Source organism: Podarcis liolepis (assembly GCF_965112155.1).
Source record: "Podarcis liolepis genome assembly, chromosome: 5".
Lineage (NCBI taxonomy): Eukaryota > Metazoa > Chordata > Lepidosauria > Squamata > Lacertidae > Podarcis > Podarcis liolepis.
The window spans coordinates 79,195,625-79,212,481 of record NC_139556.1 but is presented as its reverse complement, the minus strand read 5'-3'; the positions used below and the strand labels follow the sequence as shown (position 1 = coordinate 79,212,481).

Below are 16,857 nucleotides of genomic sequence, written 5' to 3'. Positions count from 1 at the left end.
GTTGCTCCAGAAAATTCTGAAAGGGAACTTTTTCTACTGCCACAAAGATCAACGTGTTTGACTTACACTTGTAAAAGGCAAAGAATGCCATGCAAATTTTATGTGCAGCATAAATGAGTTTTTCCAGAAATAGTTGAATAGAAATTTTTCAGGGAGAAGATTGATAAAGCAGTTTAAACATCACATTCAAACAAATGTTTACTTGCTTTTTCTTTTAAAAAACAACTTGTACAGATTTTAAGGAATGGAGCCTTAATAGCATACACCTCATTTTGGAATCTAAACTTAATTTAGGAGTAAGACAAAATATAAAAGCACTGAAAACTTTGGCACTACTGAAAAGCTGTGTGAAAAAATCATAGGGATAGTCACTTGAAAAAAATATGACTTTAAGATTTGCTTAGTATTATGTCATTTGTCCAATTTTATGTTGCACAATGTTCATTCATTTTGATATTAATTTTTTTTCTGGACAGATGCAATTCTAGAAGTGGAAAAAATTTAAACCCAAACCACAGGTTGCTCCATATTTAAGTTGGAAACGCCACTGCATGCCCAAACCTTGAATATAGCTCAGGAAGCATTTTGGATCACTTTGATTAAAATATGCAAAAACATATTATGGTGCAGCTGTTGTTGCATAGAGGAACAAGTTTCTCTCTCTTTTTTGTCAATGGTTCTAAGTTTTCAGAGGATTTTTAAAACATTTTTTTAGTTCATATGGTAAAAGGATCCCTCTACTGTCTTACATTTCCAGCAATTGCCCTTTGTTGATTTTGAAATTTTTACTACTCTATTTGGTTTCAAGTACATTTTTACTACTCTATTTGGTTTCAAGTACCACCTATGCAGCATCTTAATAAATGTTTCTCTTAGTGTTTAGCATGCTGTAAACTTTATATTTACTTTGCCCAGCTGCTCCCATAGTGCAAAATCAATATTGCGTCCCACGTCCCTGGCCCAATTTATCATTGAAGGTTTAACCATTTCCTCCATTGTATCCCACTCAAGTAGTTATACATTTTTAATAATATTTTGACCCTGGATCCTAATATGATCTTTTCAAACTGTGAGGCCTGCATTTTTAACAAGATACAGTATTCAGTGCTTCAAGGCTGGCAGTTTTAAAATATGAAAGAGGCAGCTGAAGTATATCACACTAGCAATTAGGCTAAAGGAAGGGCCTGGGTCAACTAGCATATTTACTTTTTAAAGTATTCTAGAAAACAGGTGTGGCATACCATGTTCCTAATACAGTTTTAGTAAAAACTTATTCAGAATACAAGCCAGAAAGCAGTGCAAGTATGCCCCTGAACAGCTGGCTACCTGCTACTGACAATCCTTTAAAAAAAGAAAACAATACTGTCAATGTTCAACCGGTTGGGACTAAAGCCAGCTTTGTTTTCCCTTTCTTCTTGCCTCCCCCATCTTTGGACCAACTTACCTGCTTCAGTCTCCTCTTTTCACACCATTTCCTTGTTTTATACGTCTCCTCCCCACCTCTGTGCTTTTTCTCTTTTCATTTTCCTCTGAATGCCTTGAGTGGCTAGCACTTTCGATCTATCGCTACCTCTCTGGATAGATCACATTTAATATAAACACTTTGTACCTATGATTTAAAGGGGTTTTAAATTAAAAACAAGAAAAACAATACAAAGAAAGCAATGGATAATAGTCAAGATTTTTAAAGTTTTAAATTAATTTAGTTGTTTCAACAACATTTCAAAATGCCTGGGCAAATAAAAGGATTTTGCTTGGCGTCTAAAAGATAGCAAACAGGCATACACCTCCCTGGGAAGGGAATCACATAGCTTGGGTACCACAATGGGGAAAGACCTCTCCCTTGTACATGTAAAGTTTCCCCTGTGATGCAGATGGTATTCAAAGAAGGATTATCAGTCTGTGCCAGGCAAAACACTGGCTGCTGCCTTCTTATGTGATATGTTCTGCCCATGCTGAACTACAAAGTGTCATGCATAAAGCAAATAGCCATTTGTGGAGATGGTAGTTAAGGCATCATATTGATAAGACTACTGGTTGATGTGACATTCTACCTTAAATATGACTACAGTTTCTTTGAATCCAAATTCTGAAAGTAAGCAATACCACTGGTGTTCATTCACATTTTTCTATTAATGAACTATAATGAACTGAAGAGCAAGTTGAGAAGAGATTAGAAACAGTGGGAGTGGGGTTAATGTGTTCACCAAGCACTCAAGGAAAGTACTCCAGGTACTGTTTAAATATTATCTGTTCTACATATAATTATTTTTTAGATCATACATGTGGGTAAGCTGTGGATATATTGAACTGCTGGTTGGAGAGAATACAAAGCAATTCTTTGACTCCTTCATTAGATAGCTGAGTTAGCAACATACCTGGAAACTTATGTTCAGGACAAAAGTATGCTTTTACTATGCTAAGTTTGGGAGAGAGAAAACCTTAGCTACTGTGGAGGTTTTAACAACACATGAGACTTGTTGGCTGCCATCTTTTTCGCATACAATGCCTACCCAGATATGTAGTATGTTTACTGTGCTTAGCTTATTGCTGATTTTATTTATTATTTGACTTTTTTAAATGACTTTTTAACAGTTTTACTAATAAGGTTATTGTTTTGCTCTTTTTATCATACCTTATTTTGATCTAGAGTTTTAACTTGTAAAACACATTTTGGGGTGCCTTGGCAGAAAGGCAGTACAATGGACCCTCGGGTTACGTACCTCTCTGGATATGTAATCTTTGGATTGTGAAAGCGGCAAACCCAGAAGTATTTTCCCGGGTTTCACCCCTCGCACATGCGCAGAAGCGCTTTGTGCGCATGCACGGAAGCGTTCTATTGCACTCTCTGTGTGTGCAGAAGCTGCGCCTCTGGTTACAGATTTTTTGGGATGCGCATGGACCCCCCAGAATGAATTAAATCCGTATCCAGAGGGTCCACTGTATATGAACAGCTCACTATACTCTATAATGTATATTTCCAAATACAGGCCATCTGGGTTTGGGAAAGAGGGCAATATTATAGCATTTCCCATAAAATAACATACTTGAAAGTTGGATGCCTTATGTTCCAAACCTCCTGGGTGACTATTAAAGCTTACAGAAAATCAGAGTCAATCAACATCAACACAAAACCCTTGGTTAACATTATAATACAGAACCAGATTTTCAATTATGCCTTTCTAATGGTTTTTTTCTGACACTGTAATAGCAGTATTATCTTTAAATTCTGTTGGTACTCATTATGTATAAATACTAATTGAATGTCTATGCACATAGCTGAAAAAATGCAAGTTAATCAATCTCACGTTTCCATCAAGCACCTTGAGTTCAAGCCATGATGTAAAGGAAGATCCCAGGAAGGGGTTCAAGCCCCAATCTGCACTAACTTCAAGCACCATTTTGGCAGGGACTGGGTCCGGCTGGGAGCTCCTGAGTGAAGAAAGATCCCAGCAGGGCTTGCAACTGTCACCTAGTTCAATAGGCACGGACTACATGTCCCACTTGGCAATGAACAATTTTAAGATTCCTGATTGTTCCCATACAGCCCCACAGTTGATGGCATAGTTTGGGGGGAAAAGGCTTCATAGACCCAAGCTAGGGCTCCTACCGAGCCAAACTAAGCCTTTGGGCAAGAAACTCCACAATGCTGTGCTAAACCATAGTTTAGTGTTACATCTGAACAAAGACATTCATATCCATCTGTTTTTCCACTGACAGTCTGAATTGTATGGCTTTATTCTTTCAAAAAATGCTCAAAGCATCCTACAGTCTAATTATGGGTGGATAGTGAGTACTCTGTCCATGTCTCATTTCCTGCAACCAGTGTCTGTAATCAGGAAAAGCAGTCTCTTTTCCAGCTGGCTGACTGTTCTATTGTTTTTATGAAAGCATAACTCAAGAAGCCAGATGTTCATAGTTGTCATCTCTTGATTTGGGGAGGGGGATTTACCCCATAAATAATTCTACTAACAGTGATTACTGAAAATGCTGGGGAACTACTCACCAAAATAGCAGAGGAAGAGACCATTTAACCTTCCAGCAGAAAAATCACGGGATTCATGGGAAATGGCTAAACCGAGTATGAGTACAAACTAAGTTTAGTTTCTATCCAGATAACCTGTATCTCACTGCTTTTTCATAGAAACTTAAAATGGTGTTTCAGTGTGCATTCTCAATTTAAAATGAAAAGGGCTGTTCATATTTGTATTCTATTTGTGCTTTTGGTTTCACACCCAATATTTATCAGAGGAACAAAAACCTATGCATATTCCTTCTTGTTGCACTTCCGTAAGCAGTCAGCAGAACACTTCAAGTAGAGATGGTATTACTACACTAAATTAAGTGTTCTCTCATCAATCTCACTAACACACCAGTTTTTGTTCTATTTTACTTTTTAAATTCCCATGCCAAAATACTTTCCATTGCCTGATACTGTTGTTGTCTAAGCTGTGTTTCATAGAATAAGAAGGGCAGTGAGCTACTGCTTTAGAAGGCCTAATAATGTAAGAGTCCCTCAATAAGCTATAATGTGCTTATGGCACAGAACCCAAGGTCCTGGTTTTGACTTTTGAAGTCATAAATAATTTGGTAATAGAACTCCTGAATAGGTCCTAATTATTTCTCTCCAACTGAGGGGAGGGCATGGAAATCCTAATTGGTTGCTGCCTCAAGTTATGAGATTTCTGTACCTATAAGACTTGGGAAAACCAGGGCCGGGATCTCCCTTCTTTGGGCTGTATTGTGGTAGCAGGAGCTAAACCTGCAGAAGGGTGGCAAAAGTAAACATTTGGTCTTGAGGCTTTCAAAAAGGAACTAGTTACCTGACATGAGCCCTCAGGGTGGCTTAGGTAAAAATAATATATAAACCAAACAGAAATACAATCACCTTTTTCTACATGTCTGCTGCAATAGCTGTTTTGTTAGTCTGGAGGAGACTTTTCAGGTCTGACCTTTTTTTCCCTTCCCAATGGGGTGGGTGGGAGAGAACACATATTGCTCCCTTTAATAGCAAACTCAGGTGGTGAGCACCCGCTGAATTGGCCACAGAGAAATAATAGGGAGGGTATCAGCATGCTTAGGGGAACCTGAATTTGCAGAATTATTTGGTTTTTACAAAGTCTAACCATAACTTCAACTACACATAGATTTCAAGGTGGTGTACACAAAATATAAGTATTAATACAATGTTAAAGACAATAAAAATTAAAACCTAGTGGAATATAAAATAACAGTCATTCAACCAGCTACTAAAACAATGCAATAAATATTACAAGTCTGGTGAAATAAACAGTCTTAACCTGGCACTGGAAAGCTATTAATGTTGGTCTTATATCCCAAAGCCAGGGTGTCACCACAAAGAAGGCCCTCTCCTTTGTGGATACTTAACACACTTACAGATGGAACTTTAAGAAGCGCTTCATCTGAAATCAGGGAAACAAAGACATGTAGGCCAAAACCTTGAAATCAGCTACCGGTCACACAGATTTTAAAATACTACTGGCTCCACTAAAACTGATTTCACACATGACTGATACGAGCACATGGCATGGCCTTAGGCCTTTCCTATAACCCCACAGATGTAGTGTGCCCCCCAAGAATTGGCCAGTACAGAATATTGTAGAATTGCTGCCAACTCCCAAAGAGACAGGACACACAGCAGGCTACTGGCTGTACTAACATTCTAGAACATACATGTATAAGTGGTACCCATCTATTAAGGAAAAGGTCAAAGGATCAAGAGAGGGTAAAGTAAAATACCAATTACTAGTTTGTTAATAGTACTAGGGGGACAGGAGGCCTAGAAAATGTGAAATTAGTCTTTACTTGTGACTTGCTCCTAAGTACAATATCCTCACAAGCTTAGGACATGTCTTAAAGGCCTGCCGGAGACAGACACTGCAGACTCCTATTGTGAAGTAATGAATCATTGCAATCTTTTGTTGCAAGTCTCACTTGTATCTATTTGGTGATGATGCTCTTTGGCATAAATCAAAGAGACACATGAAAAGCATACAACAGCAATTTGAGCGAAGGGTTCTAGTAAAGGGTTGAAGCCATTCTGCTATACAGATCTTTAACCTCATGTATAGCAAAATCCCATGGCATCTAATGGGACCTGCCCCATGTTAAGCATGCCCCAGTATTTTGCTTTCTTCACATCAACAACAGAATGGTTATAAATGCAATCCACACAAACTGCCTACTTGCCAAGGCATACAGGCTCAAACCCACCCACAAAGCATTTATTCAGCAAACCTGGATGTCTTGGGGACCTTTTTTGCTGCTAAACTAATCACACAGAATAAGGTCTGAAAGCAGGCCTATTTCTTTTTGCTGCTGTTACTGTTTCATTTCCTCCTTCAGCTGTTTATATGGCTCTGCATTTTCTGCAAACACTTTTGCGTTCTAGCTTGCCTTTCATAAACTAGACTGGTTTTCCAAATGTTCCACTCCGGAAGGCATACACAACACCTTAGTGTGTGAATAACACTCCTAGTCACAAGTACAACAGCTCTCATGTTGGTCAGCACTAAGCCAGAGATACTCAAACTGTTTTGGGGGGACCCTGGAGTTGGCTCGGAAGCTTTTCAAAAATGCTTCAAGAGCAGCAGTAGCTTTGAAATATAGCTATAATACAATGGCCCATCAATATTGCTAACCTTCCACTGCAATGTGCAGCTGCCAGACTGCTGCCTCCTTACTAGGGCACGCTCAACTCAAGTGGGGCAGCGACAAGGCATAACAAGGCCTGCCTCACGCCTCACAAAAACCAACTAGGAGCTGTAAAATATGCCCCAGATTATTTTTTTACAATGTACTCTGGTTTCATAGCAAACATGCAGTAGGCTCTCAGCAGTTAACAGAAAAGCTTTCCCTGAAACTAGTTTTTAAAATGCTGCTTCAAAAGATCCTGCTTCATTTAAAGTATGCATGTTGACACCCAAGATCCATTTTTAAAATGAATATAGATAGAAAAATTGGTCTGCCAAGTCAAATAAAGTATTTGAAATATACTACAATATTCCCTTGTTCAAAAAAAACTGAGAACAGTCTTAACTATTGTCAGATATTGAAACACTAGTTATGTCTTTATGTTAGGACATAGATGGCTGGGAGAAAATAGCTACATAGTTGTGGCACTGGTACTAAATGTTATTAGATGTTCTTAAAATAAAAGGCTCAATGTGTGCATCTGAGCTGCACAAGATGATGTTATTCTAATAACCTGAAGATAATATTTCTCCCTGCCAAAAAGAAATCTGACACAGCTTTAGCAAAGGAACCATAATACTACAAGACTTCCCTTGTTTTGCTGCTTGCAAGTTTCATTTCAATGCAGAATTAGCCCACTAAAGTCTGTAAAGTAGAAAAGCGAAAAAGCTTCTAGAAAGTTGGCATTACAAGATAAGAATATCATAATTTAAACTTTTATTTTATACCAGATTACTTCAACGCTTGCAAGCATTCTGCACCCTTCTATTTGATTCCATTGCACTCCCTTCAATCACTCCCTCCACATAGGCCCCAGAACTGAGAACTAGAACCTCTGATACTAATATTTCAGACCACCCATTTTAATAGTGAGACTTTTAAAGGATTGCATTGCTCACAGTGTGCATTCATAATAATTGCACTCACGGATCAGAAGGTGATTTTAAAGGAAGCAGTCATGAACTGCTATAGAACTGAATTTACATAGTAAAATTAAGAATTTGTCATCCACTACAGATTTTATTACCTTTGTTTCTATTTTACATCTATACTTTTAGATGTGAAAGAAGAATGAAGCAGCACTGCATCCTGTGGGAATGCTTCGGGCCTATGCAGGATTCCCACTTGCATTTGTTTCTGGTCCACATCCACAAATCACTTCAACATGGCAAACTGCTATTTTAGAGGCTGAAATTATGAAAGCCTGTAGCTGTTCTGAGCATGCTCAAGAACACAACTTTAAAGGATGAAATTCAGTAACAGCAGGATATGAGCAGTACCTACTGTTTTCAATTTGCATAATCCTTTTATTCCCCCTCCCTTCAAGCATATAAGAGCAATGCATAAAGAGACCCTTATCAATGTTGATGCTAATGCAAGGTTTTGTTCTATTATGAAAGAGGCCTCAAGAGCTCAGTTTTACCATTTATAATACTTTATCAGCAACAATTAGCACGCTATACAAGTAAGCTTTTTCATAGAACAGAGAGAGATACTCTATGAAGAAATCCTTACAATCAGGTTTTCAACAATCCAGCGGCTGCTGTGGAGACTTCACAATTGCAGCTATTCATTAGAGTGCTGGACTACAGCCTGCACAGTTCACACTGGTCAGTTATCTATCCCTTTTCTAACCAGTCTGGTAATATTTGCACCGGGTATCTGCCAAACATGTAGGAGGCTTAAACAAGCTTTCCCAGTGATGTATTCTTTCAAGAGTGGCAACATATTTCTCAAGAGCCAAAAGTATAGTAATCAGCTAGTTATGTTTTTAGAAGTCTAGTGAATGTTTGGATTTAACAGGATTAAAAGATCTAAGGTTTCATTTTTACCAGTTTAATTTATGCCAGTTATTAAAACACATCTGAGGATTTTGTCATCTGAAATGCATTAAGTATTTACTAAAATAAACTCAAAATGGTAACTACAGTATATATTCTATTAATATGGCATCATCTAGCAGTTCACATTCATTGCTTATTAGTTTCTGAGTCCACATGGAGAACAGATTCTATATATTGTGACAGCCCTGCAGCTTAAAAAACAGTCTGCTTTTCTGGATGTACAATATTGCCAGAATATTTTCTATATTAGCAATTTGGAACTCTTACTTTTATACTAGATACAGTAAAGGACCCCTGGACAGCTAAGTCCAGTCAAAGGCGACTTCAAGCCGAGGGAGCCGGCGTTTGTCCACGGACAGCTTTCCAGGTCATGTGGCCAGCATGACTTAATTGCTTCTGGTGCAACAGGACACCGTGACAGAAACCAGAACGCACGGAAACGCCGTTTACCTCCCCACTGCAGTGGTACCTATTTATATACTTGCACTGGTGTGCTTTCGAACTGCTAGGCTGGCAAGGGCTGAGTCATAGGGATGCAGGTGGCACTGTGGTCTAAACCACTGGGCCTCTTGGCCTTGCCAATTGTAAAGTTGGCAGTTCGAATCAGCACGATGGTGGTGAGCTCCAGTTGCTCTGTCCCAGCAACTTATATACTACACAGGCACCAGCTAATTATGAATTATTTCTGGAATAAAAAGGAGAACTAAAATACAGAGGCACCAAATTACAGCATCTCCAAATGTAGCTTTTGAAAACTTTGATTGGAGACGTGCTAGAAATAAGTAATTTAAAGAGAACATCCAATAACACTTACCAAGTCACATAATCTAGCAATATTCCCAGCAGGACCAAGGCCTTGGGCTGTTTCATACCAATTCCCAAGTTAAAGACTACTATTCACTTTTTGAAGGTCCTAGCTGCACCACATTCCTGATCCATCCCAATATACATTAGCTTACTATATAGAAGTACCTAGAAGCAGTTCTTGAACTGGTGCTGGAGCAAGGAAACAATCTGTTCTCCTGGACAATTTTAAAAAATATTAATACAAGCAAGAGCCTCCACCATGCATTAACAGCACAGTTTGAAAACTTGATACTGTCTTCACCAATATTAAGTTGCTGATATGTTCTGTATTGTCATTACAAGCGCTACTTCAATGTAACACCTTTTATGACTCATACAGAGGTTAACTGAACTGACAGCTAAGTAATTTAATATGACTACAAGAACATCAATAAAAGAGGCCTCACATTGAGATAATGGGTTTCTCTTGCACATTCCATGTTGATAGAATCCTCGTGGAGGCCAAATCCAGAGTTAATCTCTGGTACCCATACAGTAAGTAATTTGAAATCCAAACACAAGCCAACTCCCCCTTTTTATAACTTTCTGCAAAATGTTTCTGCCTAACATTTCTCCTGTATATTTTATCTCAATTATCAACACACAAGAAGCTGGCCGAAGGGGCCCAGCAAGCCACTCTTCTGTTGCTGAAGAAATAAAAGGGGGGAATATTTGAACAGTATGTGAACACCCTCTTAAGCATACTGTTGTTTCTTGGAAGAGGCCTGTCATAAGACAGCTGAAGTGTCCCACAGACATTTCTAGTTGTACACAATGTCCCACAGAACTAGTTTATTTGCATTCGGTGTAGCCCAAGGTATTCTGCTATACTGTACTGGTCATTGACAAAATAATCCATGTATGTGTGTCAGCTCAAAAAAGTTTTGGTTCAAGTAATATTATTTACACACATTATTCCACAATACCATAATAAACATAACTTGCATACAGCCTTTAATCAGTACCATCAACTGAAGAACAAAACCTACAATTTGAAGCAAGCATACTAAGACTAAAAATATTCTCAATAAATGTGATTAGGATTGCACTATACATACATTAAAATTTCTTATCAATACATCAGATCCAACCAAATTAGCACACCCACTTAAAAAATATTATGTCAGTGGGTTGCATTCAATGGTTGCACAAGTGGAAGGCAGACCATGCAAGCACTCTCTCGCTTCCCTTCCTCGCCCCTGCAACTCTTGTACTCTCCAAAATCCCTGTTCAGAGGGAACTCTGTTGTATGGGGCAGCGGTGCAACAGAGAGTATTGCCTAAAATCAGGAAGAACTGTGCACCAGAGCAACTCCCCAGATCCCTCTGCACAATTTCAGGCTAGTTCCTCCTCACACTGCATAGTATGCAACACAGATCCACTGTCTGAGAGAGGCAACTCTCCAGAGGTTTCTCAGGGGGAGGGGGAGAAGAGAAAGATGAATTGCACAAGTCCCTTTTCACTCGCACTACAACTCGATATTAGCATCAGGCTTAATACCAAAGCTATCCCTTTCCCCCCTACCATTTCCTTTATCTTGAAGTTGAAGCGAGGATGTTTATTTAATAAGACAAAATACGATATATACCTCCATTAGTGGTGGTTTCAACTTCAGTAAACCATAGCAAAATCAAGTTAGATGTAATACCCAATTGCTAATGCTATGCTATCAATTTCTGCAAAGCGGCAGGTGCCTGTTCTCTTCTGTATTTAATCATAAGTAGATTTGTTGACAAGTAGAGATCATACCTATACTGAGTTACAATTTCCTCAAGTACAGAATTTCTACTTGATGCTAACAACTCAAATGTAATGGAATACTCTGATGCACAAGGCAATTTCATATGCTATTTGAAAGACTTCAAGAAATAAGCACATTTTAGGGAAAGTTACTCTACACTTTAAATTAGCACCAACAGTGCAATCCTATACACATCTACTCAGAATTAACCCTGAATTGGGGCATAGTCTCAGATAAAAAGGTATAAGATGATTGTGGCAAGAGATGACTAAGGATTTCCATCCCTATGCTACTAAATTTACAAAGAGGAACTCTTACAGAGCTAGGCCAGAGGTTAATAGGACAGTCCTCTCACTTCTACGAAGGAAATTCAGTCATTTCCCAAGGAAAGTGTTTGCATCTTCAGCCCCTCTCATTGTGCTACAGTACTGTTTTGCTTATTTTCTTCTACTGTGCTTGTACAAATAAACATTTTCACATAGAGTAAGATTCTTAATGAAGTGATTTTTTTTTAAAGTTACCAATTATTTATAGAATATTTAAGGGCTACATTTCCAAATTTGGTACTTTACCCAAAGAAACAGAGCCCATATGAAGTGTGTTACCCACACAACTTTCCCTAAAGAGAGGAAAAGCCCTGTATTTCCTTCTGTCCACAGCAGCAGTTGTTAACAAGAATTGTGGAACAGCAGAACTTTCCTTGAAAATCCTGAAGCCCTTTACGATGCAATTCTATACATGCAAACTTGCAACTTACACCCAAACAAGTTGCTTTATAACTCGCTTCTTTTCAGTTTAAGCATGCTAAAGCTACAATCCTAAATACACATCATAAAACAAGCCTCACTGATTTTATAGGACTTGTCTCTGAACAAATATCCCAAGTTAATACTGTTATTCACCAATCTCTCAAAGCTTGGTCCCTTTATAATAACCACACACCTAACAATGATAAAGCAAGGGTTCTATTTAAAAACAAGTAATGTGATGCTATGGTTAACTTGCTTACTTTTTCCTATGAAGCACATTTTGTTAGTAAGCTCTTGCAGCCATTACACTGAAACTGCTGAAGAAAACATGTTACAAATCTGCCCACTGAATTACACACACCCATTGATAACTATGTTTCCATTGCTGTCATGTATATGTATTCAACATTAACAGAGAATAGGTCTGGATTTATTCAGCTAACATAGCTCAAGTTAAACAAGTGTATAGCATAAAGACTAACTATATATCCAACTTGTGCTTTAAACAATGGAAGAGAGTAACCTTACTTCAAGTTATCAATTGTGATGGGCTTGAAAGTCCTTGTAACTGTTTTTTCAAGACTACGGAAACAGTGATTTGCTTTTTGTATTCAGCTTAATATTCATAGTCTCATTTCCTTAAGTTCTTCCTTACGGTGGTTTACACATTTTTGCTACACAAGTAGTTTAGTAGTGAATCCCCTTTGTCACATCGTATGTCACATCTTTGGAAGAGATTAAGACACTTAAACTTGATAAATAAATGCTGTAAGAGTGTCTGCAACTAGACACCTGCATAAAAAAAAGATAGAAGATAAATACCTGTCTTCATCACCATCAACAGGAATAGATATGCCAAAGACAGAGCTGGCAAGACTGTTCATAGGAGTAGTTGCAGGTAAATTAAGAGGGTTTGCTAAAGTGTCCGGAATAGGTGGCTTCACAAGAAGTTTATTTTCAGCAAGAGAAAGTTGTGGTTGAGGTAGGGGTTCAGATTTTCTTCTAGTATCATCAATCTGGCCTAAAGGTTGATTTGGAAATTGTCCAATGTTAGATTGTGGCAGATTTGCAGGTACATTGGTTGTGCCTTGCATTAGCGGAAGGCCAACATGTTGCTGGACAACACTGGAGCTCCTACTGACAGATGTATGGCTGGTCAGCTGGGACTGGACTAAAGTAACAGGGGCATTTGGCATAGTAACAGAAGTTGTAGACACACTGGGCACACTAGTACCCGGTACAGCTGCAGGCACATTCTGAACTCCAGAAACTATACTGTGAGGAGCACCAGCCACTTGACTGCTTCCACCCATTTGCTGCTGAGTCATAGATTTCTGTTGCACAACCCCCGCATGGCCAATGCCTTGCTGCACCACACCTCCTGGCTGAGGAATGACAGTCTGAATTGGAGTTGTCAGGCCACCCTGCAATAGCCCAGATACCTGTCCTACAGTTTCACCAGTTTGCGAAGAAACTCCCATCACTGGTGCTATGGGTGAGGGATTTGGACCAGCTATTTGTGCCGCTGGAAGACTGGACGCTCCAGTGCTCGGGACAGAACCTGAGATGGCCTGTTGAGTAGCTCCTTGAGACTGCATTACTGTCATATGTTGAATGTATTCCGGCTGGGCAGGAGTTTGGGCTGGCACCAGATGCACTGGTGGAATCTGCGACTGAGAATAAGCAAATTGCTGAGTCTGAGCCACAGGTACATTAGCTTGCTGTACCTGCTGTTGTGGCATAGGCAAACCTGTCTGGGCTATCGCTACATTCGAAGGTGGCATGCCTTTCCCATTAGGTCCAGCCTGTCCCATGTTCTGTGCATTTACCTGTGCCTGGGTCTGCAGCGGAGGCCCCATCATTTGCTGGCTCGCTGCTGTAGCCCCTGAATAGATTGGCTGAGCATTACTGTGAGGCACAGCCCCGCCTATGGGCTGCTGCCCAATGACAAAATTGGGTTGCTGTGGAGAGGGTTGGTTTATTTTCTCTGGCTGGAGTAGCTGTGACACAGCAGCAAGAGAGCTGTCAGCTAGGGAGTCCGGGCCATGTGCCGAAGTTGCAACCCCCGAAACTATCAAAGAGCCACCAGTAGCACCTAGGCCACTATCCCTATCTTGAACAGCTTGTTCAAAAGTACTGTTGTGTCTAATGCAATCCCCAGTCCTGGCTAAAACGGCCCCGCCCTCGGAGTCCCGGTCATAGTATTCCATACACGTCCATCGCCCCCGTCTATAGGGCTCTCCTGTACCGTGGTCCAGCTTAATCACCCTGAAGCGGGAACTGCATGCGGCGGCAGCCGTTAGAGGCATGGCTCCAGAGCCAGCAGCTGCCTGCGCAGTGCTGCCTCCTGCTGCCGCTGAAGAGGCCGGGGCGGCAGCCGCTGGGAGCACCGCGGAGCTCCTGGGAACAGCTCCTCCGTTGGCGGTCGGCACAGCAGGGGAAGGCGGCGGCGGCTGGATCCCTCCGGAGGCCGCGGCGGCGACGGCGGCAGCAGCCACTTGCCCATCCAGGAGCAGGTTGGGAGAGACTGTCCCCGGGGTCTCCGCGTCGCCCACGTTGTTGAGGGTCTCCTCGGAGGAGCTGCGCTCGCAGACGTCTTCGGGTCCGTAGTCGGTGGCGCGGGACACGTCGAAGATCTCGGAGGAAACGTCCTCGGTGCGGGATTCATCCGGGTCGTCCAGGCTCTCGGTGTCCTCGGTGATGCTGCTGGCCACCTGGGCCGTCGTCACGCTGGTGATCTGGAAGCAGCTCTTCTTCTTGGCCGGCATCTTGGACATGGTGCTTCCCCCGGGAGAATAAAAGAGGATAAGTCGTCGTCGGGGGGGAGAATGAGGATGGGGGGTTCCGCCCACCTGCCCTCGCCGGAGGAGAAGAGAAAAGCAGAGAGCCAAAAAATGAAAAGGCTCGGCGGAGAAGGCAGAAGTCCGAGCCGGCCCTGGCGCAGCGGAGGGGAGGATCACGTTCTGTCTACAGCGCAGTCGCCGGCGGTATCGCACATTCCTCCGGCCCTCGCGACGCAGCCCCGGCTCAGCAGGCGGCCACCACCAGGCCTGGGGTTGGCGATGGGGGGAAAGGGAGAGCGAGGCAGAGGAGAATGGAAGGGGGGCGGCGGCCGAGCTCCTCCTCTTCCTCCCCCCGAGTAAGGCTGCGGGCCCCTCGGCGGGCGGGCGGCGCCACCACCTCCTCCTCCTCTTCTTCTCCTTCTTCCCTCAGCAGCGCCCCGCCGTCCCCCTTTCGCAGCCGCGGCTCTCTTCACACAGCCGGCTGTGGGCTTCCAGCGCCGGGGTGGCGCTCTCCGCGGGGGTTTCCGGCGAGACCCGCGGTCCCCGAGGCGGGCCCAAGGCCGCTAGTCCGTCCGCTGTCCGTCCGTCGGGTCTCGGGGAAGAGGGGCGGCGGCGGCCGGCAAGTGAGGCGCAGGCCGCCCTGCCTCCGCTGTCTACCTGGAGATCAGCACCAGACGCATCTTCTCGGGAGGAGGGAAGGAAAAGGGGGGAGGAACCAGCCCGGCTCACAGCGGCCCCCTCAGGCGGGCGGGCCTCCTAGACGCGGCTCCCTCGGCTCTCTCTGCGCCGACGACGGAGGAGCCGGCCGGGCCCTTTCCCCTCCGCCTCACACTCTCTTCTTTCTCTCCCCCCTCCCCCTTCTTTAAAGTCCGTGCGCGCTGCGCTCTCCAGCGCTGTGCCGAAGGAGCTGAAATTCAAACTGCTCACTCCCCTCGCTCAAGATGGGGCTCAAATGGAGCCGCGAGGCAACCTGGGAACTGGAGCTTAAGCCGCTGCTACTGCGGCAGCCGACACGGGGAGACCGCCTCTTACGCACAGGCGCGCTGACGTCACCGCCGCCCGGGCGCGCCTCCCATCCTTCCCCCCGCCCTCCCCCAGGATGAAGAGGTTCTGTCCTGGCCACGGAAAGAGGGCGGGCGGAGGAGACGAGGCGGCCAAGGAGAGGAAAGGGGCGGGGTCACCGCCGAGGGGAAAAGAAAAAAACCCCTCCCCCCTGAGATCGTCATTTCAACCGTTTGGAATGTTCCACTCGCCCCGTAGCAGCCCCCCTCCTCTTCTTTCTTCACTGCGGGCTTGGTACCTTCCGTCGAAGGAGAGGGTGGGGGAGGCAATGGCGGCGTGACATCCTCCCCCCGCCTCAACTCGCTCCATTTTGGCGAGGAGGCTGAGGTGGTACTTTGCTCAGTCTTTCTCCGTGTGAGGCCGAGAAAGGGAGGCTCAACGGCGGCTGCCGTACCTTTCGCGTTACGAGAACGTCAATGTGCCAATGACAGGAACAGGATTATTTATATATATATATATTTTACGCTGAGAGGCACGACGCGCCCTATTACTAGAAACCTTTTGGTCCCTGAAGGGTTTTCTGAAGGGCTTCGCCCCTCCTCCCTTTGCCCCGCCCCTACAGAAAGGCCACGCCGTTGCGTTTCGCCGTCTTTAATCCGAATTCACGACTAGTTCATTTTGCACACGGTCGCCACAAGATTCGGATTAAGGTCGCTTCGTTTCCTACAAAAACTTGTCGACAGTATTAAAGCGGTGCACTAAAACACGCCTCAGAACTGAGTAGTCCAGGTGGACTGGCGCTGGCCACGCATAAAATAAAGCTGATTTGATGGCCAAATGAACAACTTGCATCCCAAATCCTCTTGTGCGTTTTTGCTTGAAAGTATGCCATGCCCCTACCGAAGGAGCTTGATGCTGTTTTTACACCTAGGTTCGAGCACCCTCAGAGTGGCCCTTAATTTATTCAACTTTTTAATAACACTGGGTTAGCTGAAGCTGTACAAGGTCCAGCTGATTGAGGCCCGTCTAACGAAACTGGTTTTAAATGGCACTTGCCCATAAACAGGCATGGAGAGTGTGGGTGTGTCTTTTACAACACTTCAACCATGCTGCCTGTGAGCACAAAAGAGCAATTAAAAGTGTTGTCAGGGTAACTCCTCCGCACAAGGACCCGCCTC

At 43.1% G+C, this 16,857-nt stretch overlaps 1 protein-coding gene across 2 annotated transcripts in view; it reads right to left on the bottom strand.

The window, feature by feature from the left end:
* TSC22D2 (TSC22 domain family member 2) overlaps positions 1–15,746 on the bottom strand; it is a 38,183-nt gene extending 22,437 nt beyond the window's left edge. Inside the window, exon 1 of one of the 2 annotated variants that reach the window (XM_083504084.1) lies at positions 12,717–15,746. In XM_083504084.1, the coding sequence (XP_083360210.1) occupies positions 12,717–14,671 (1,955 nt within the window). In that variant the 5' untranslated portion in view covers positions 14,672–15,746. The remainder of the gene's footprint in view (positions 1–12,716) is intronic. The other variant, XM_083504085.1, reaches the window with a different exon arrangement.
* Positions 15,747–16,857: the final 1,111 nt, after the last annotated feature.